This window comes from Schistocerca americana, chromosome X (assembly GCF_021461395.2).
Source record: "Schistocerca americana isolate TAMUIC-IGC-003095 chromosome X, iqSchAmer2.1, whole genome shotgun sequence".
NCBI classification, from domain to species: Eukaryota; Metazoa; Arthropoda; class Insecta; order Orthoptera; family Acrididae; genus Schistocerca; species Schistocerca americana.
In genome coordinates, this window is record NC_060130.1 from 531,951,132 (window position 1) to 531,972,330 (window position 21,199).

General features: G+C 46.1%; 1 protein-coding gene across 3 annotated transcripts in view; it reads right to left on the reverse strand.

Moving 5' to 3' along the window:
• The window catches only part of LOC124556449, a 219,397-nt gene that overhangs the window by 12,697 nt on the left and 185,501 nt on the right, over nt 1-21,199 (reverse strand). For all 3 annotated transcript variants that reach the window (XM_047130399.1, XM_047130398.1, XM_047130400.1), the window contains one exon: nt 166-281. In XM_047130399.1, coding sequence (XP_046986355.1) covers nt 166-281 — 116 coding nt within the window. The remainder of the gene's footprint in view (nt 1-165; nt 282-21,199) is intronic.

Below are 21,199 nucleotides of genomic sequence, written 5' to 3' on the forward strand. Positions count from 1 at the left end.
GAATACACAATCATTAACAACAGATTTTCTCCATCAATGATGAAATTTAACATGTAAAAAGATCTCACAAAAAGAGACAAACATCACAAAATCTACTTATACTGTCATATATTCCAGATTTAAGCCGCCAAACCCAGTATGGGCTCATTCAAATATCATTCATACCTGTGGTTTTGTTGCTTTCCTTTCCGTTCTACACCTCTTCTGCCTGATGGCATAGTATTCTTTGATGAACTGGACTTTAGGGCATCAGATTCCTTGGCAATGGCTCCAGATGAAGCCTGCAGGAAGAGCTTAATAAATTATTAAAATCTTAACTGTCACAATGACAAATCTGTTTATAAAAGAAGCACAGAATTATTTGCCTCCCTCCTCCCAGGTTTTTGAAACTTTGTAACTAATCTTTTGTGGGATACCTGGTGTCTATCTTGATGCACCTGACGAATAATGTTTTTTCGGCATTTCTGTGATGCTCTCCCAGGAGTCAAACAAACTTATGATCACTCTTATCGCTCATCTTTATATACATCTAATATCCCCCGTTAGTCCACACAAATAAAAAATGTTCAAATGTGTGTGAATTCCTAAGGGACCAAACTGCTGAGGTCATCTGTCCCTAGACTTACACACTACTTAAACTAACTTGTGCTAAGAACAACACACACACACACCCAAGCCCGAGGGAGGACTCGAACCTATGATGGGAGTGCACACAAGTGAACAATATTCTAACATGGGGTGAACAAATGTTTTGCAAGTAGCATTCTTTGTAGACTGGATTTTCTCAGTTTACTGCCAGTCATCAACAAAGTGTACAACACCTACCACTAGCATACCTTAGCAAAAGATCTGGCAAAGAACTTGAGAAAATTCTGGTTCTATGTTAAATAGCTAAGTGGGTGTAAAGCATCCATCCATCCAGTCACTCGTTGACCAGTCTGGTGTTGCAGTTAAAGATAGCAAAACAAATGTCAAAGTTTTAAATTTTGCATTTAAGAAATCTTCACACAGGTGAATTGTGCAAACATACCATTGTCTTACCATCAAACAGAGTCTCATATGTACGAAACAGTAAAAAGCATTCCAGATGTAGAGAAACAATTGAAAGAGTTGAAAGCAAAGAAGTTGCCAAGTCCTGATGGAATTCCAACTCAGTTCCACACAGATTACTCTGCAGCAATGGCCCCTTACCTAGCTTGCATTTATCGTGAATCTCTTACCCAGTGCAAAGTCACAAGCAACTGGAAAAAAGCACAGGTGTCTCCTTTATATAAGGAAAAAAGCACAGGTGTCTCCTTTACATAAGGACAAAAGAACAGATCTGCAAAACTACAGGCCAATATCTCTAATATTAGTTTGCTGCAGAATCCTTTAACATATTCTCAGATTAAATATAAAAGAGTTTCTTGAGACCGAGAAGCATAAGTGCATGAATCAGCATGGGTTTAGAAAGCTTCATTTGTGTGAAACTCTGCTTGCTCTTTTCTCATACACTGCAAACTATGGATGAAGGTCAATATGCAGATTCCATAGTTCTACATTTCCGGAAAGCATTTGACATGATTCCCTACTGCAGACCATTAATGAAGGTACGAATATATGGAATAGGTTACCAGATATGTGAATGGCTTTAAGACTTCTTAAGTAATGTTGTCCTTGATGTTGAGTGTTCATCAGAGACAAGGGTATCTTCAGGAGTGCATCAGGTGGTGGTGGTTGTTGGGATGTTTAAAGGGGACTAAACAGCGAAGGTCATCAGTCCCCCATTCCAAAATCAGGCGAGCCGAAAATCTACGGAGCGGATAAAAACCAAAGGGGGAGGAGACGTCCCCCCAGGCGCTAAAAGAACACAAATGCAGCAAGAAACACTACAGACAAGAACAGGACAGAGGAACACCAGACAGAAAGAAACAGAAGAAAGGAGGATGGCCGGAGACTGGTTGACTGACCATGAGAAAAAAAAGGGAAAGAGTCAACCATCTGACGGCACACCAGAACAGCGACAGACACAAGGACAAAAGACACAGAAAGGGAAAGGCGCAGGACCTCCTTAAATCGAACCATAAAAACGACTACTACGGATAAAATGTAAAACATTGTCAGCCATGGAGGCATCGTCGGATAAAACCAAAGCCAAAGTGCCCGGGAGATTAAAAGATCGCCGGAGTGTGCGCAGTCGAGGACACTCCAGCAAAATGTGGCCGACCGTCAGCCGGGACCCACACTGACACAGGGGGGATTCTCCTGACGCAAGAGATGGCCGTGCGTCAGGTATGTATGGCCGATGCGCAGCCGACACAGGACTACCGAGTCCCTGCAAGAAGCCCGCAGGGAGGAATGCCACACATCGGTCGTCCCCTTGACAGCCCGCAGTTTATTCGGGGCTGTCATCCCACGCCACTCAGCAGCCCACATCCCAATCAGCTTACGGCGCAACACCAGCTGCTGGTCGCGAGCCGTAAGGCCGATCTCCAAAGCCGGGGCGTCGATCGCCCCTTTGGCCAGCCTGTCTACATGTTCGTTCCCTGGGATGCCAACATGACCGGGCGTCCAAACCAGGACCACCGAACGACCAGAACGGACAATGGCGGAAACAGACTCCTGAATGGAGGACACCAGAGGAGAGGAGGGATAGCAGCGGTCGATGGCCTGAAGGCTGCTCAGGGAGTCACTGCAGATGACGATGGACCTACCTGAGCAGAAACGCATATGCTCAAGAGCGCGCAAGATGGCCACCAGCTCTGCAGTAAAAATACTGCAGCCAGCCGGCAAGGAGCATTGCTCAACATGGGCAGCATGAGCAAAAGCGTAGGCAGTGCGACCATCAACCAGGGAACCATCAGCGTAGACAGGCTCACAGCCCGGAAATGATTCGAGGAGCGCAAGAAAACGGCGACGGAGGGCCACAGGCGGAACCGAGTCCTTAGGTCCCTGTGCCAAATCCAGATGGACGGACGGCCGGGGCAAACACCAGGGAGGCGTAGGTGTACGGACCCGGAAGGGAGGCAGAAGAGGGAATGACCCCAGTTCTGACAGCAGGGACTGGACACGGACAGCTACGGAAAGCCGTTCGGGCAGGTGGTGGACCATGGCAGGGAAAAGCAGGCGACGATTGGGATGGCCTGGCGAGCAAAGTACGTGGACAGCATAGTCGGCGAGCAGACGATGGCGGCGAATCCGCAGCGGGGGAACCCCGGCCTCCACCAGTAGACTATCCACGGGGCTGGTGCGAAAAGCGTCAGTTGCAAGCCGAACCCCACAGTGATGTATGGGGTCTAACAACTTCAACACTGAGGGTGACGCAGACCCATATGCCAGGCTCCCATAATCAAGCCGGGACTGCACAAGGGCTCTGTACAATTGCAGTAGCGTGCAGCGATCTGCACCCCAAGACGTGTGGCTAAGGCAGCGGAGGGCGTTGAGGTGCCGCCAGCATTTTTGTTTCAGCTGAGTAACATGAGGAACCCATGTGAGCCGGGCATCAAACACAAGTCCCAAGAAGCGGCAAGAGTCCACCACTGCAAGCAGGTGGCCGTCGAGGTAAAGTTCAGGATGAGGGTGGACCGTCCGACGCCTGCAGAAGTGCATTACTCGAGTCTTGGCAGCAGAGAACTGAAAACCATGAGTCAGAGCCCATGATGCTGCGTTGCGAACAGCGACTTGCAGCCTGCGTTCGGCGACTCCCGTAGTCGTGGAGCTAAATGAGATGCAGAAGTCGTCGGCATACAAAGAAGGAGACACCGATGACCCCACTGCTGCAGCCAGACCATTAATGGCCACTAAAAATAAGGAGACGCTCAACACCGAGCCCTGCGGGACCCCATTTTCCTGTATATAAGAGGAACTAGAGGTGGCACCGACTTGCACCCGGAAAGAGCGGCGCAATAAAAAGCTTTGAAGAAAAGCCGGGAGCCGACCACGAAGACCCCACCCATGCAAGGTGGCGAGGATGTGATGCCTCCATGTGGTGTCATACGCCTTCCGCAGATCGAAAAATACAGCAACGAGATGCTGACGTCGGACAAAGGCCGTACGGACAGCAGATTCCAGCCGCACCAAATTGTCCACTGCAGACCGGCCCCGACGGAAGCCACCCTGGGATGGAGTGAGGAGACCGCGCGACTCAAGAACCTCACACAAACGCCGCCCCACCATACGTTCGAGCAATTTGCACAAAACGTTGGTGAGGGTAATGGGACGATAGCTGTCCACCGCCAGTGGGTCCGCACCGGGCTTCAAGATGGGGACAATAACACCCTCTCGCCATTGCGACGGGAACACGCCTTCGCTCCAAATGCGATTAAATAGCGCGAGAATGTGTCTCTGGCAGTCCCTGGAGAGATGCTTCAGCATCTGCGCGTGGATGCAGTCTGGGCCTGGTGCTGTATCAGGGCAATCGGCGAGGGCAGCGAGGAATTCCCTCTCGCTGAAAGGAGCATTGTATGTTTCATAATGACGCGTGTGGAATGAGAACGGCGTCCGCTCGGCTCGCTCCTTTAGAGAGCGAAAGGCGGGGGGATATGATGCAGTCGCAGAGCTCTGAGCAAAGTGCGCGGCTAGCCGTTCAGCAATGGCGGCAGCGTCCGTGCAGACAGCGCCGTCCAAGGAGAGCCCAGGGACACCCGGAGGGGTCTGGGAGCCATAAATCCTCCGGATCCGGGACCACACGAGCGAGAGGGAGACACGGGAGCCCAGGGATGAGACGTACCTCTCCCAGCACTCCTGCTTACGCCGTGCAATAAGACGACGGGCGAAGGCACGGAGCCTATTAATGGCGATGAGGGTCTCCAGAGACGGGTGCCGCCTATGACGCTGGAGAGCCCGCCTACGGTCGCGAATAGCCTCAGCAATCTCCGGCGACCACCAGGGGACAGCCTTCCTCCGAGGGAGGCCAGAAGAATGGGGGATGGAAGCCTCGGCCGCTGAAATGATGGACGTGGTTAAGACACGGACCACCTCGTCAATGTCACCCTGTGGGGGAGACTCAATGGTTGCAGCGGAAGTAAAAGCCGGCCAGTCAGCCCTGTGGAGAGCCCAGCGGGGCAAGCGCCCAGAAGAATGACACCGGGGCAGTGACAAATAGACGGGGAAATGGTCACTACCACACAGGTCAGGATGCACTCTCCAGTGGAGGGATGGGACAAGTCCAGGGCTGCAAATAGAGAGATCGATGGCCGAGAACGAGCCATGGGCCACACTGAAATGCGTGGGAGCACCGGTGTTCAAGAGGCTAAGGTCGAGTTGAGCCAACACATGCTCCACGGCCCGACCGCGATCATCGGAGACAGTCCCACCCCATAGAGGGTTGTGGGCATTGAAATCGCCCAGAAGCAGCAAAGGTGGCGGGAGTTGAGCCAGCAGTGCAGCCAAGACATGTCGGGGGAGCTCCCCATCCGGAGGAATGTAAACAGAGCAAACAGTAATAGCCGGCGAGAGCTCAACCCTGGCAGCAACTGCCTCTAAAGGTGTCTGAAGGGGTACTGGCGAACTACAGACAGAGTGGTGAACAAAGAGGCGAACCCCACCTGACGCTCGATGACAGGCAGCACGGTTCTTATAGTATCCCTGATAACCGCGAAGGGCGGGGGTCCGTAGTGCAGGAAACCAAGTTTCCTGCAGAGCAACGCAGAGAACAGGGGAATCACTCAGAAGCATCCGGAGCTCAGGCAGGTGGCGGAAATAACCGCCGCAGTTCCATTGGAGAATGGAAGCAGGAAGGGACTGGGAGGGCGTGAATGCGACTAAGAGGCAGACAGCGCGTCACAGCCAACTGCCGCCACTGGGGGAGAGTCAGCTGAGTCCGTAGGAGAGGCCCCCAAGGGTTCCGTGAGGGCGAGATCCGCGGCAGAGGCGAGGATCTCCACCTCATCCCCGGAGCCAGGACGATGTACAGCAGGTGGTGCTGAAACCGCCGGAACGTTGTTCTTCTTGGACACATTCCGTTCCTTCTTCTCGCGTCTGCCCTTAGGGTGAGAGGGCTGGGAGAGCTTCTCTGAAGGAGCGTCGGAGGCTGACGACGACGCAGAAGCCCTACGATCAGCAGGTGGCGGAACCTTCAGCCACTGGCTGACATCTGGCTGGGAAGGAGAAGAAACGAAGGAAGGGAGAGCCCCGAGGGACCCCTTCCGCGAGAGAGGAACTGGCGGAGGCAACGCCGCCGGAGAAGGAGGGGGAGGAATCGAGCCTCCCAGTTGTGGAGCAAATGTCACTCCCGAAGTAAGCTTGGGGGGAGCGACAGAAGAGGGTTTGCCCCCAACTGCTAAGGGGGCAATAGAGGAAGGCTTGCCCCCAGGCACGAGGGGGGCAGACAGAGATACATGGCCCCGAGGGCCCACTGAAGGCGGCACAGATGAAGCGACAACCGTCGCTCGCGGGGGCGACGATAACGTGGCTGCAGCATAAGATGTTCGAAGGGAAGCAGGATACAACCTTTCATATTTCTGTTTAGCCTCTCGATAAGTAAGCCGGTCCAGGGTCTTAAATTCCATTATCTTCCGCTCCTTATGAAGAACGGGGCAATCCGGCGAGCATGGAGAGTGGTGCTCCCCACAGTTGACACATACAGGCGGGGGCGCACATGGAGAATCGGGATGAGAGGGGCGTCTGCAATCTCGACATGTAGCGCTGGATGGGCAACAAGAGGACATATGCCCAAACTTCCAGCACTGGAAGCACCGCATCGGGGGAGGGACGTATGGCTTCACGTCGCAACGGTAAACCATTACCTTGACCTTCTCGGGCAAGACATCACCCTCGAAGGCCAAGATAAAGGCACCGGTGGCCACCCTGTTTGTCTTGGGTCCTCGATGGACACGACGGACAAAATGCACACCACGTCGTTCCAAGTCGGCTCTCAGCTCGTCATCGGATTGTAACAAGAGGTCACGATGGTAAATAATCCCCTGGACCATATTTAAGCTACTGTGGGGAGTGATGGTAACAGGGACGTCACCCAGCTTATCACACAAGAGCAACGCTCGTGACTGGGCTGGGGAGGACGTCTTGAGGAGGATGGACCCATTCCTCATTTTTGACAACCCTGCCACTTCCCCAAACTTATCCTCCAGGTGTTCCACAAAAAACATAGGCTTCGTCGGAAGAAAGGAGTCACCATCAGTCCTGCTGCAGACAAGGTATTGCGGTACATAAGGCTCCCGCTTGGCACTAGACCGGCGTCCCTCCCATGGCGCAGCCAACGAGGGGAACGTCTGAGGGTCATATTGCGCAGCATCGAAGTCGACTCTACCTCGCTTAGAGACGCTGGTGGCCGTGCGACCACCAGCTTGGTGTGATTTATTGCACTTCATTGCGCCACATCCGCCCAGATGCCACCTACTCCGAACGAGGGCTCTCCCCAAGGGCGCCACCCAGCCAAAGCAACGGGTACCTGGCCGATATCCCGTTGCCCGGAGTCCCCGTGCCCCAGACAAGATGGGCACATACTCCTTGGCATGCATGGGGAGGAAACAGCTCTGGCATCTGTAGTGCGATCCCTGCGTGGTCAGGGGGCTACCACCAAGAGTGTGCATGACGACCCCACCACAACGGACTGGCTACCGTGCTGGATTTTAGGTGTTTAAAGGGTCCACAGTTGTCGTAGGCGCTACGAAGAAGAGTGCGCATAAGGCGAGAAGGAGACAACCCAGAAGATATTGGGCGTAGTCCCCCCCACACGACACGTTGTCTTGTGACAGCCAGAGCGAGAGCTCCAGCAGCAGCGAGTACTGTTTGTATAAAGCGTTTATTTTGCATTTTGTTTACGACCTTCCACTAAGGAAGGGATTCTATTTGTGTTTATCTGCTCTGCATAGTAACTAACAGTTCTTGATAAAACTTTACGTAGTTTTCGTGTTAGATTTCTTAGTGTTTTCTTGATCGTTTAGAACAGAAAGCGCCCTAAAACCGTCTTTTGTTTGTTTCGCGGCCGTTAGCCACTAGTCACTTGAATCAGCAGTTGTCTTGTGACAGCCAGAGCGAGAGCACCAGCAGCAGCGAGTACTGTTTGTATAAAGCGTTTTTGTACTTATATGCTGCGCTTAGCTTTTAAATAGTTTTTCTGGGAAAACCTAGCGTAGTTTTCGCGTCTCGTATTTCAGTGAGTGTTTCTTGATTATCAGAGTAGCTCATCAGAAGATTATCTTGGGAATTTGTCACCGTATAGAGTAGGGTAAACATAGTCATGTGTAGGGACTGTGGTGGTTGTGAGCGGACGCAAGGAGAATTGGCCACTCTTCGGGGGCAGGTGGAGGCTTTGTCTGTTAGGCTCATCGAGCTCGAGTCGCAGGCGTCGGCTCGTAGTGGCGTTGGGGCAACTGTGGTGAGACCTATGCCTACTTCGGTGGCCTTGGAATCACATGGAACCCCTGATGTCGCTGCGTCTTCCGGCAGTGAGCATCTTACCGGTCAGCCATCACTCCAGGGTGAATGGCGGACAGTGGTGGGCTCGCGCGTGCCTGGCCGAAAGGCCAAGGTGGGATCTGGCCGCGTGGCAGCTGCCTTACCCCTTTCCAACAGGTACGGGGTGCTTCCTAGTGGTGATGACATCGTTTCCGAGCCACCACAGGATGCCTCGCCTGTTGGGCCAGTGGCCGATTCTCTGGCAAGGTCCCGACAGTCACAGAGGGCGGGCCTATTAGTTATAGGGAGCTCCAACATTAGGCGGGTTATGGAGCCCCTTAGGAAAATAGCGGGTAGGTCGGGGAAGAATGCCAGTGTGCACTCGGTGTGCTTGCCGGGGGGTCTCGTCCGTAATGTGGAGGAGGCCCTTCCGGCAGCTATTGAACGCACTGGGTGTGACCGGCTGCAGATAGTAGCACATGTCGGAACGAATGACGCCTGCCGCTTGGGTTCTGAGGCCATCCTTGGTTCCTTCCGGCGGCTGGCTGATTTGGTGAAGACAACCAGCATCGCACGCGGAGTGCAAGCTGAGCTTAATATCTGCAGCATAGTGCCCAGAGTCGATCGCGGTCCTCTGGTTTGGAGCCGTGTGGAGGGTCTAAACCAGAGGCTCAGACGACTCTGCGACTATAATGGTTGCAAATTCATCGACCTCCGTTATTGGGTGGAGAACTGTAGGGCCCCCCTAGACAGGTCAGGCGTGCACTACACACCGGAAGCAGCTACTAGGGTAGCAGAGTACGTGTGGCGTGCACACGGGGGTTTTTTAGGTTAGAGGGACCCCCCTTTGGGCGAAACGATAAAATACCTGACGGCTTACCAGAGAGGACATTATCATCGTTGATAAAGAACGTCCGTCCTCAGAGACCAAAAACAGGAAAAGTAAACTGCAGGAGTATCCAGGGCAAGGTTCCTGAATTAGTATCTCTTATTGAAGGAAATAGTGCGCATATAGTATTAGGAACGGAAAGTTGGTTAAAACCGGAAGTGAACAGTAACGAAATCCTAGACACAGAATGGAATATATACCGCAAGGATAGGATAAACGCCAATGGTGGAGGAGTATTTATAGCAGTAAAGAATTCAATAATATCCAGTGAAGTTATTAGCGAATGCGAAATAATCTGGGTTAAGTTAAGTATCAAAGGTGGGTCAGATATGATAGTCGGATGCTTCTATAGACCACCTGCATCAGCAACCGTAGTAGTTGAGCGCCTCAGAGAGAACCTGCAGAACGTCGTGAAGAAGTTTCGTGATCATACTATTGTAATAGGGGGAGACTTCAATCTACCAGGTATAGAATGGGATAGTCACACAATCAGAACTGGAGCCAGGGACAGAGACTCTTGTGACATTATCCTGACTGCCTTGTCCGAGAATTACTTCGAGCAGATTGTTAGAGAACCAACTCGTGAAGCTAACGTTTTAGACCTCATAGCAACAAATAGACCGGAACTTTTCGACTCCGTGAATGTAGAAGAGGGTATCAGTGATCATAAGTCAGTGGTTGCATCAATGACTACAAGTGTAATAAGAAATGCCAAGAAAGGAAGGAAAATATATTTGCTTAACAAGAGTGATAGGGCACAAATCGCAGAATATCTGAGTGACCACCATCAAACGTTCATTTCTGAGGAAGAGGATGTGGAACAAAAATGGAAAAAATTCAGGAACATCGTCCAGTACGCCTTAGATAAGTTCGTACCGACTAAGGTCCAAAGCGAGGGGAAAGATCCACCGTGGTATAACAATCATGTACGAAAGGTACTACGGAAACAAAGAAAGCTTCATCATAGGTTTAAGAGTAGTCGAATCATAGCTGATAAGGAAAAGCTGAACGAAGCGAAAAAGAGCGTAAAGAGAGCAATGAGAGAAGCATTCAACGAATTCGAACATAAAACATTGGCAAACAATCTAAACAAGAACCCTAAAAAGTTTTGGTCATATGTAAAATCGGTAAGCGGATCTAAATCCCCTATTCAGTCACTCGTTGACCACGATGGCACCGAAACAGAGGACGACCGAAGAAAGGCAGAAATACTGAATTCAGTGTTCCGAAACTGTTTCACTGCGGAAAATCGTAACACGGTCCCTGACTTCAGCCGTCGCACGGACGCCAAAATGGAAAATATTGAAATAAACGATATCGGAATTGAAAAACAACTGCTATCACTTAGTAGCGGAAAAGCATCCGGACCAGACGAGATACCCTTAAGATTCTACAGTGATTATGCTAAAGAACTTGCCCCCTTTCTATCAGCAATTTATCGTAGATCGCTGGAAGAACGTAAAGTACCTAGCGACTGGAAGAAAGCGCAGGTCGTTCCCATTTTCAAGAAGGGTCATAAATCAGATGCGAATAATTATAGGCCTATTTCGCTTACGTCAATCTGTTGTAGAATAATGGAACATGTTTTGTGTTCTCGTATTATGACGTTCTTAGATAATACAAATCTCCTTCATCATAACCAACATGGATTTCGCAAACAGAGATCATGTGAAACTCAGCTCGCCCTATTTGCCCAAGAAATTCACAGTGCCGTAGACACTGGCGAGCAGATTGATGCCGTATTCCTGGACTTCAGGAAGGCATTTGATACGGTTCCGCACTTACGTTTAGTGAAAAAAATACGAGCTTACGGAATATCGGACCAGGTTTGTGATTGGATTCAGGATTTCCTAGAATAAAGAACACAACATGTCATTCTTAACGGTTCAAAATCTGCAGATGTAGAGGTAATTTCGGGAGTATCGCAGGGAAGCGTGATAGGACCTTTATTGTTTACAATATACATAAATGACTTAGTTGACAACATCGGTAGCTCCGTGAGGCTATTTGCAGATGACACGGTTGTCTACAAGAAAGTAGCAACATCAGAAGACTCGTACGTACTCCAGGAGGACCTGCAGAGGATTAATGCATGGTGCGACAGCTGGCAGCTTTCCCTAAACGTAGATAAATGTAATATAATGCGCATACATAGGGGCAGAAATCCATTCCAGTACGATTATGCCATAGGTGGTAAATCATTGGAAGCGGTAACGACCGTAAAATACTTAGGAGTTACTATCCGGAGCGATCTGAAGTGGAATGATCACATAAAACAAATAGTGGGAAAAGCAGGCGCCAGGTTGAGATTCATAGGAAGAATTCTAAGAAAATGTGACTCATCGACGAAAGAAGTAGCTTACAAAACGCTTGTTCGTCCGATTCTTGAGTATTGCTCATCAGTATGGGACCCTTACCAGGTTGGATTAATAGAAGAGATAGACATGATCCAGCGAAAAGCAGCGCGATTCGTCATGGGGACATTTAGTCAGCGCGAGAGCGTTACGGAGATGCTGAACAAGCTCCAGTGGCGGACACTTCAAGAAAGGCGTTACGCAATACGGAGAGGTTTATTATCGAAATTACGAGAGAGCACATTCCGGGAAGAGATGGGCAACATATTACTACCGCCCACATATATCTCGCGTAATGATCACAACGAAAAGATCCGAGAAATTAGAGCAAATACGGAGACTTACAAGCAGTCGTTCTTCCCACGCACAATTCGTGAATGGAACAGGGAAGGGGGGATCAGATAGTGGTACAATAAGTACCCTCCGCCACACACCGTAAGGTGGCTCGCGGAGTATAGATGTAGATGTAGATGTAGATGTAGATGTAGAATAGGTAACATGCAAGATGGTGGAGCATGATGGACCAATACAAAAACACCACGTAAGGTGTCCTTCCCCAAATGGCACGCACTGACGACGGAAATTTGGAAGAAAAAAGGAGGTCAAACCCAAGAGGGGACCATCACAGAAGGCCGAAACGTTTGAGACTCCTTTTAGTCGCCTCTTACGACAGGCAGGAATATCGCGGGCCTATTCTTCCCCCGAACCCGCAGGGGGAAGTGCATCAGGGAAGTGTGACAGAACCGCTATTATTCTCTATACATGTAAATGATTTGGCTGACAGAGCGGGCAGCAATCTGCAGTTGTTTGCCCATGATGCTGTGGTATACGGGAAGGTGCCAAAGTTGAAAGACTCTAGGATGGCACAAGATAATTTCGACAAAATTTGTAGTTGGTGTGATGAATGGCAGCTAGCTCTACATGTACAAAATTGTAAGTTAATGCTGATGAGTAGGAAAAAGAAATCTGTAACATTTGGATACAGCATTAGTAGTGTCATGCTTGACACAGTCATGTCATCTATGTATGCGGGAATAATGTTGCAAAGCAATAAGAAATGGAACGAGCATGTGAGGATTGTGGTAGGAAAGGCAAAGGACTGACTTTGGTTTATTGGGAGAATTTTGGGAAAGTGTGGTTCACCTGTAAAGGAGACTGCATGTAAGACACTAGTGTGACCTACTCTGGAGTACTTCTCAAGTAACTGGGATCTGTACTTGGTTTGATCGAAGGAAGACATCGAAGCAATTCAGAGATGGGCTGTGAGATTTGTTACCAGTAGGTTCGAAAAACATGGAATTGTTACATAGATGTGTCGGGAACTTGAATGTGAATCACTGGAGGGAAGTGACGTCCTTTCCAAGGAACAATGATGAGAAATTTAGAGAACCAGCATTTGAAGCTGACTGCAGAACAGTTCTACTGCCACCAACATATGTCTTGGGTGAGGACTGCAAAGATAAGAGGAATTAAGAGGAAAATGCAGGCATATAGACAGTTGTTTTTCCCTCACTCTATTTTCGAGTCGAACAGGAAAGTAAATGACCAGTCATGGTACAGGGTACACTCCACCACACACTGTGCAGTGGGGCTTGTGGAGTATGTATGCAGATGTAGAATTAACTGAAATCCGTCACCTGCTTTAGTTACAACTGAGCTGCTGTGATCACTCCATTTCATATCCCCACAAACTGTTACTCCCAGGTATTTGTATGAGTTAACTGATTCCAAATGTGGCAAACTGCTATTGTAGTCATAGGACTTTGTTTTTCTGCATTTTTTTAAGTGCACAGATTTACATTTCTGTACATTTAAAGCAAGTTTCCAACCTTATCAAGATCTGATTGGATATTTTTGCAGCTTTTTCCAGATAGTAATTCATTATAGGTAACTGTATCATCTTTGAAAGTCTGAAGTGACCATAACAGTGTCGGCCATATTATTAATGTACAACATGAACAACAATGCTCCGAATACCTTTCTCTGGGGCATGCCTGAAGATACTGCAACTTCTGTTGATGACTCTCCATCCAAGATGACATGCAGTCTCCGCCCTACCAAGAAATTCTTCATTAAGTTTTAAGTGACACTCCATTTAACCATACTTTTGTTAATAAACAATGGCGTGGTACCAAGTCAAGCAGTTTCTGGAAGTATTGTCAGGTGCTTTCATTTGGTCAGTATTGAATCATACTGCAGGCTTGAGATGGTAGTCATATCAGGACATTCATCGGTATTTTCACTGGCCGTGCTGGTTATGAACATACGCACCAGATAACCTGTACAGAGTCTTGCTTCTAAACCAATAGTAATGTGACAAAGCATGTCATACTGCAGGGTGTCTATGTGACATCACTAGAAGGCAAAAACCTCAGTCAGAGACATATGAAACTGCACGCTACAAATGACAAATTATCAACATCAAAAATCATATTTTCAATCACACACGAAACAGTAACAATAGCAGTTCAAGCACCTAAATCACTTCCAAATGATGGACTAATGATTACTAGCATTAATTAGAACTTTTAACATATGAGAATTTCTGAGATAAAAAGTGAACGTGAAGCAGATAAATGGCAACTGTGCTGCAAGTGGAAATTCCTGGAAAGATATCCACTGGCTGCAGAGACCAATAGCAGGTGGTGTATTTTGAAATATTATTTCCAATCTGATCTCTATGTTGCTATCTTCTTCACTCAATAACCTAACACTTTACACAATTGCACCACAAATAAGTTGCCTCATGTCATCAGATTTTGAGGATATCTCATTATGGCAACATTTGGGAGCCCAAAGACCACAATCCCCACAGGTCACCTCTGTTATACTGGCATTTCCCTCCCAACCCGCATCAGTGCCAACAGTGCCTGACCTGAGCTGTCATAGGTTATGATGTTTGGCAGCAATGCCCTGTTGCAAAGTTCACAATGACAGATGAAAACAATTGAATAATATATGTTGCCAAGGGAAAGTTAAAAACTGACAACACTCTAACACTTTATAAAAGGAACAAAGCACTGATAAAAACCTATAACATACCCAAGACATGCACTGTATAAAAATAGTAGGGGAAGTTCTGGTAGAATGTAAGCATTGTATATGTATATGTAAGACCAAACCGAAGACGCCTACTACCAGCTGAAAATGACAGTGAGTATCATCTTGAGCAGCTGCGATGGAGAATACAATTATTTTCAAGTTATACCAGAGACATACATACATGAGCAGCTAAATGAGAGAAACTATTTTAAACAGGGGGCATTCCAAAGAGGATAATTTGATGTGTGGAAGTGTCCCATCCATTAGGTACACACTTCATCTCCAAGACTGTGCAGTCACTGAGTTTTCCATGTGCCTCTGTATCAACGTATCAAGGGTGCATCATGAGTATCGCACTTCAATGAAAACTGTCATTGTCAGAGTCAGCTATTGTGAAAAGCAACATGTTGATCCTTTTTAATTCTATCCACTGGCGATGAGCCGTAGCATTCAGAATGACCACTTCACATAGGCACCTCTCTCTGCTCATCATACATCATAAGTCTCAAAGATTAATTTGGACACTGAAACAATGCTAATGGATGCTCAAAGAATGGAAAAAGTTTGCCTTGACTGATTACAAGATGGAACTCTTACACAAGACAAACTGATACTCTTGGCACGCCATTGTCGACCATCACTGAGTACTATAAGAACAACTGCCCGCTTACAGAATTCCACAAGTGACCTGTATCTTCATTAAGAAAATGTGTCACCCATTTGCTACCTTATTGTTTGAGGAGCCCTCCACTGACATGAGGGTTTTTGCGGCCCCTCTGGATGTCGCAGTTCACCCAACCTAAATCCTACTGAGCACACCTGTGATGCCACTGAGTGAGATGTATGCACCAGGACCAAGCTGTGACCAATCTCTGAGAGCTGCATGTAGCAGCTGAGCTGTCATGGTTCAGGATGGCTACTGAACATTTTCTTTCTCTCATGAAGTCCATGCCTTGACACATATATCTAGACAACACAGTTAAAAGGGACACTATAGGCTATCACACGTGTGTCTCCAATTCAACTGCTCATGAATATATGTAGATTGTTGGTCACTGAAAAAACCGGGATACTTGATAACACAATTAAAAAAAACACACACAAAAATATGTTTGTATATTCAAAATTACTACGGCCAAAACTTTTATCCTTTTCCTTTGCTGAAGTCGTGCCCCACCATTATACAATGGTCTAGTGATTCTGTAATAAGACTTTTTTACAGCTTGGAGTTATGGGTCCCACACCTTACACTCTTCCTGAAAAATTTAGTTTTTTTTTTTTTTTTTTGAGGATTAGTCCCCTATGAAGGTTGGCTTCTCTATACTTCTAGAGCTCTCCTTGCGCTGTGATATGGGACACACTTTATCTGGTTTCTCTGCCAAGGCTTGTCTGATTTAGGTGGCCCCACTGGTAGCTCTGCTACTGCTGGCATAACCCTTAGCTTCCTTGATACACATAAACCCGCCCACCTGACACTGAAGGCATCCCCATTACACTCGGAGGAAGGCAATGGCAAACCACCTCCACTAGGACCTTGGCTAGTACAGCGCTGCAGGTCTCTCGCATCGTCCCCAATGCTCTGACAAGGAGTATGGGACTTCATCATCATCATCATCATCATCATCATCATCATCAATAATTTGTCAAGACCCATTATCTTAAGGAACAATCTGTCAGGTGTGAAATAAATTACTTAGGAAAATTCATGCCAAAAAATGCCAATCATCTATCTGCTCAACATGTGGTATGAGAAGTGAGACCTGTGTCTCAGGGCAGGAAAGTAAGTGTACAACCTGAGCCTACCTTGCATTCTCTTGAAGTCACTCACCTGGGTGGAACTTGAGAGTGTGTGCAAATTCAAGGCAGTAGACTATAATTATCCTCAGCTCTGCCTACACTACACACACACACACTTTCATCAAGTTGTTATTCCTCTTACACATTTTTCTTCCACTTCCGTTTCCTACTGTACACCTGGTACACTGAGCAGTTTTCCATACCTATGGCAATTTCTTTTTCTTTTCACAATCTGAGATTTATTTCCATGTGAAAATTTATGTTATCATCCTTCGCATCTACTTGTTACAGTTTATGGCTTATATATGTGAAATTTATTGATTGATGAACAGAGCAGCCAAAGCAGTAGACAAAGCATCTCGAAAATTTTTCACAAGACACACACAATCTTTTATTGACACTATTAAAATTCTGTTTATTAACAACTTTAAACTCTGAATGACTCACTCCATTGATAGGACACAAGAAAGAAAAATGGGAGGCTATTCCATTTCAGAATATATGTTTCTAGAAAGACATAATTTTATTGTAAAATACATGAAGGGGATGTGTACTAAACCATTTTGAAGACTGCCTCAATTCAGTCAGGCAGTTAATGAAGGCTGCTTCTGTGTTTATTATTAGTATAACTACATTCTTGTCACAGTTTCATATGGTGCCTTTTTCTTGCTCAGTGCTGCTGTAGGTACCTTGGACTTGTAATTGTGCATAGGCTGACTTAGGTGCCTAACATCTGTTGAATTGCTGCAGCTACTGAACTGTACTCAAAGTGTTCAGTGCCATTATTAGACTGTTGAAACATGAATGGATATACTTGCAATTACTGTAGTGCAATATAGCAAACATCTGAAAAACAAGGCTCTGAAATTAATGTTCAATATTTGCAATTTCATCACTTCCAGGGTTACAAATTCAGGACGCATATTCTTAAACACCACAATGTACCTGAAAATAATATGTTACATCCAGTGTGCAAATATAAGTGTGCAGAGCAATGTTAAACAAGTCGCCAATACTCTCTTCACAAAGAGCTCATAGGTCATGAAATTATTGAGTTTTCCAACACAAACAAATTTTAAATGTGGAAACTTAGAACAGAAAGTCAATCAATGAATCAGTTCATCTGCACCATGAGCAACACGTCAGAGTCAAAACCAACAGTTCCAAATTAGTCTTTTTCTACCTTTGTGTTGGTGTTCACAAATACAGAGGAACAAGTAAGTGTCAAACCAGTTTCTGAGTAGTAACAAAATTGGTGCTTACTACCTAGCTGGCATCGAGATCATTCAACTGGTAAAATTACTGTGGCATTCTGAATGACATATGTTCGCCATTAGACAGATATAAGCTTCTTAAAGTTTTTAAGAGAAGTCAGAGAGAAAAATCATTAGAAAATTTATGATCAAAATTCCATCTAGAGACATCCTTTTCTCTGTGAGGGACTCCATTACAAAAGACAAACTGCTGTCAAGCAAAGATCTCTACAATACATCAAGAGACTATAAACTCAAGTCTGAGGCAGCAACACACTCAAATGACAGCACTAGTGCAAAACTATGCTACAACAGATGCAAGAAGTGGGTTCAATAGAACAGCTTCACAAACTTTGGAAATCAAAATTAGAAAATTTTCCATAGCAGCACAAAGAAGATTTCATGGTGACCATGGTGAATGGGGCTCAGTTTGAAATGCTGCCTCAGTACAGTACTTGCATGCAAAGTGTACAAAGATCAAATGCCTATGGCTATGAGCTAACAATTCTTGTACTGGTCAACATTGCCACGGTTTCCCTTGTGCTTTCATGTTTATGAACAAAGGTGATCTTCCCATTATAGAAATATTTTTAACAGTTGTAAAGGATGCTCTGGGAAGTCCTCTGCAGTAAAATGTATTTATGCTCAACGTGGCAGAAGTATTTCACAATGCATGGTTGAACTTCTTGAACCCACCGAAGCACAGATTACACTGTTCTTGTCATGCTGAACATGCTTGAAGAAAAAAATCTCCAAAATCAAATCCAGAAATGTGCAACATAATTAGAATGTCAACGTAACAGGAGTATCAAGACATTTTCCAGAATCTGCTTCATGAGGGTCTCAATCATATTAAAAAGGACACTGACTGTCCAGAATTTGGATTCTATTTTGAAAATATCTATAAATCAAATGTTCTAAGGTGGGACTGCAGCTACTGCCTGTGAGCAGGTTTGAACATGAACATGCACTAGACTGCACTAAATAATAAGACACACATACCTAACAGGACACTGCACAGAGAAATAACTCATAGAAATGGTGAATAGGACAGTGAAATAAAGTTTCCCGTGCCAAAGATTGTCATGAGTCATCTACAGCGGCAAGCCCACAAATCTCTGTACAGAATACCAAAGTGGGTACTGGCTGTACAGCTGTCTCATCATGCCCTGAAAACAGATCTTGCCCATTGCTGAGAGTACATCACAACATGCCTAATCTATTGGGGCTGGAGCCAATATCCCTGAAAGGTCCTGACAAGTGCAGATGGAGGTTTTCTGATAATTGGGAGTTCCAATGTAAGGTAGATGATGAAACATTTCAGAAAAATAACAGGCAAACTGGTCCCTGGAGTCGAGTACACCTGTAATCAGTAGCAGAACTTTTTTTTTTTTTTTGCAACACGCTCCATTACAACTTTCTGTAACAAAACATGAATGTACTGTGTGTGTGTGTGTGTGTGTGTGTGTGTGTGTGTGTGTGTAGTGTAATATTTGGGTTGTATGATGATGGTTTGAGAAGGGAGAGGATGAAACCAGGTGCCGGCTCATGGCCTGCTCCTCACAAACAGCACCAACAGGGGCACCATGCTTAACGTCCCCATCTGATGACAGATCACTGTCAACAGCGTCACATGCCCTCACTTCTCACTTCATGAGACACTGCGGAGAGGGTTGGTATTTAAATAAGGACATTGGTACAAAATCTGGTGATCGGGAGCTTTACGCCACCTCTCCTCCCCTTGCCAGCCAAATACTGATACTGAAATTTTTTTTCAACCACCAGGATTCAAACCAGCTTACTCTCGGGTCAAGCACCACCAAACAAGCATTCGTTAGTAACCTCAGCCACAGTGGCAGGTTTGCTTTTCAATTGTGTGAGCCAACTTTCTAGAGTATCTTCAAGCCACCATAACCGCTACTGTCACCTGATTCAGTTTGAATTGTGCAACTACTGCATATATACTTTAATAGTATAACTGCAGCCACAGCTGTTGAGTCAAAATGCATGCACCTAGCAGAAGCAACAGCTTCTTTGTCAAGATAAAATTTAGTTTAATCTTTGTTCTCTCGTGCTTCTGCAAAGACTAAATAGTTTCTGTTATTTAACAGTGTTGACTATCAACTTTTCCTAAGTCTTTGCGTATATTTTGAACATCAGTGCTCCATAAGCTGCCTTTGTACAGTAGTGACAACTAGAAGCGATGTAGTAGCAGCAATACTCAAGACTGCACCTGGACACTGCTTGGGTTAATGTTATATTCCCTGTGGTATAGGCAAAAGTAGATTAAAAGTGGACAGGGAATGTGCCCGTTGGGTACTAGTGCAGTGGAAACTGGCAACTGCCCATGTCTAAAGACTTCAGGATGCTGTCCTGGGTAGCAGTGGCACTGAAACACCTCAGACAAATGCTTTGGACTTATGGCACCAATAGTGTCACATGGGATACTTGACATCACAGTGCCTTAGATTCGCTTATCCTGACTGTCTGACACTCACCTGACACAAATGGTGAACAGTGGCGTGGACACTGATCTCTCTGTGGAAGAGAAAGTGAGTGCTGGCTGCATAGCTGTTCTCTTGTACCATAAAAACAAGCTTTTGCAGCACCTTTACCAAAATTGATCATGGTCCTTTGGTTTGGAGTTGATTGGAAGCCTCAAATCTGTGTCTCAGATCTTGTATGCAGTTTTCTTGGCCTCTGCTATTGGGTAGAAACCTGAGAGACCCATCTTAATAGGTCAGGCATGCACTACACACAGAAAGCAGCTACTAGGTCGCAAAGTAAACGTGGCACGCACACAAGAGTTTTCTTAAGATTGAGAATTAGCTTCAGATGTCCAATAAGTCCTCATTTCAGACACAGAAGAATATAAGCCGAATTAATTAAGGGATGTAGCATTCATTGTAGCAGATCAGAGAAAGAAAATGTTAATACAGTATTAGTTAAATGCAGTAGTGACCATGGTAAGGTCCCAGAATTATCTTGCTTATAAATGGTAATATTGCCCACATAGTTCTAAAGACAGAAAGCTGACTGAAACCTGATGTGAACAGCAATGAACTTTTAAATTACAGTGATAATCATGATATTAATACAGATTCTGAATACAAAATAATTTCTGTGAAGATAAGAGTTAAAGGACGATTAAATACACTAAACAGATGTGTTACAGACACCCTGCCCCAAGAGCAATAGTGGCAAGACATTTTTAGAAAAAACTTGGAGAAGGTTGTTTCCCTGGACAAATTATTGTATTGGAAGAGAATTTATCTAACTAGCTACAGACTTGGAGACTCAAGTGATTAGGGCACATAATTTGAACAGAGATCGTGTGAAACTGTTTAAAATGCCTTATCCATGGATTACTTTAAGCAGTTAACCAGAGAAACAACTTGTGAAAGTAGCATACTATATCTCTTGATTACCAAACAACCCAAACTTTTTGACCTATAAGGAGAGGTCCCTTGCGGTGAGACTGACTTTTTGAAACAATCTATACAGTGATGTAGGTTAAGGTGCAATGA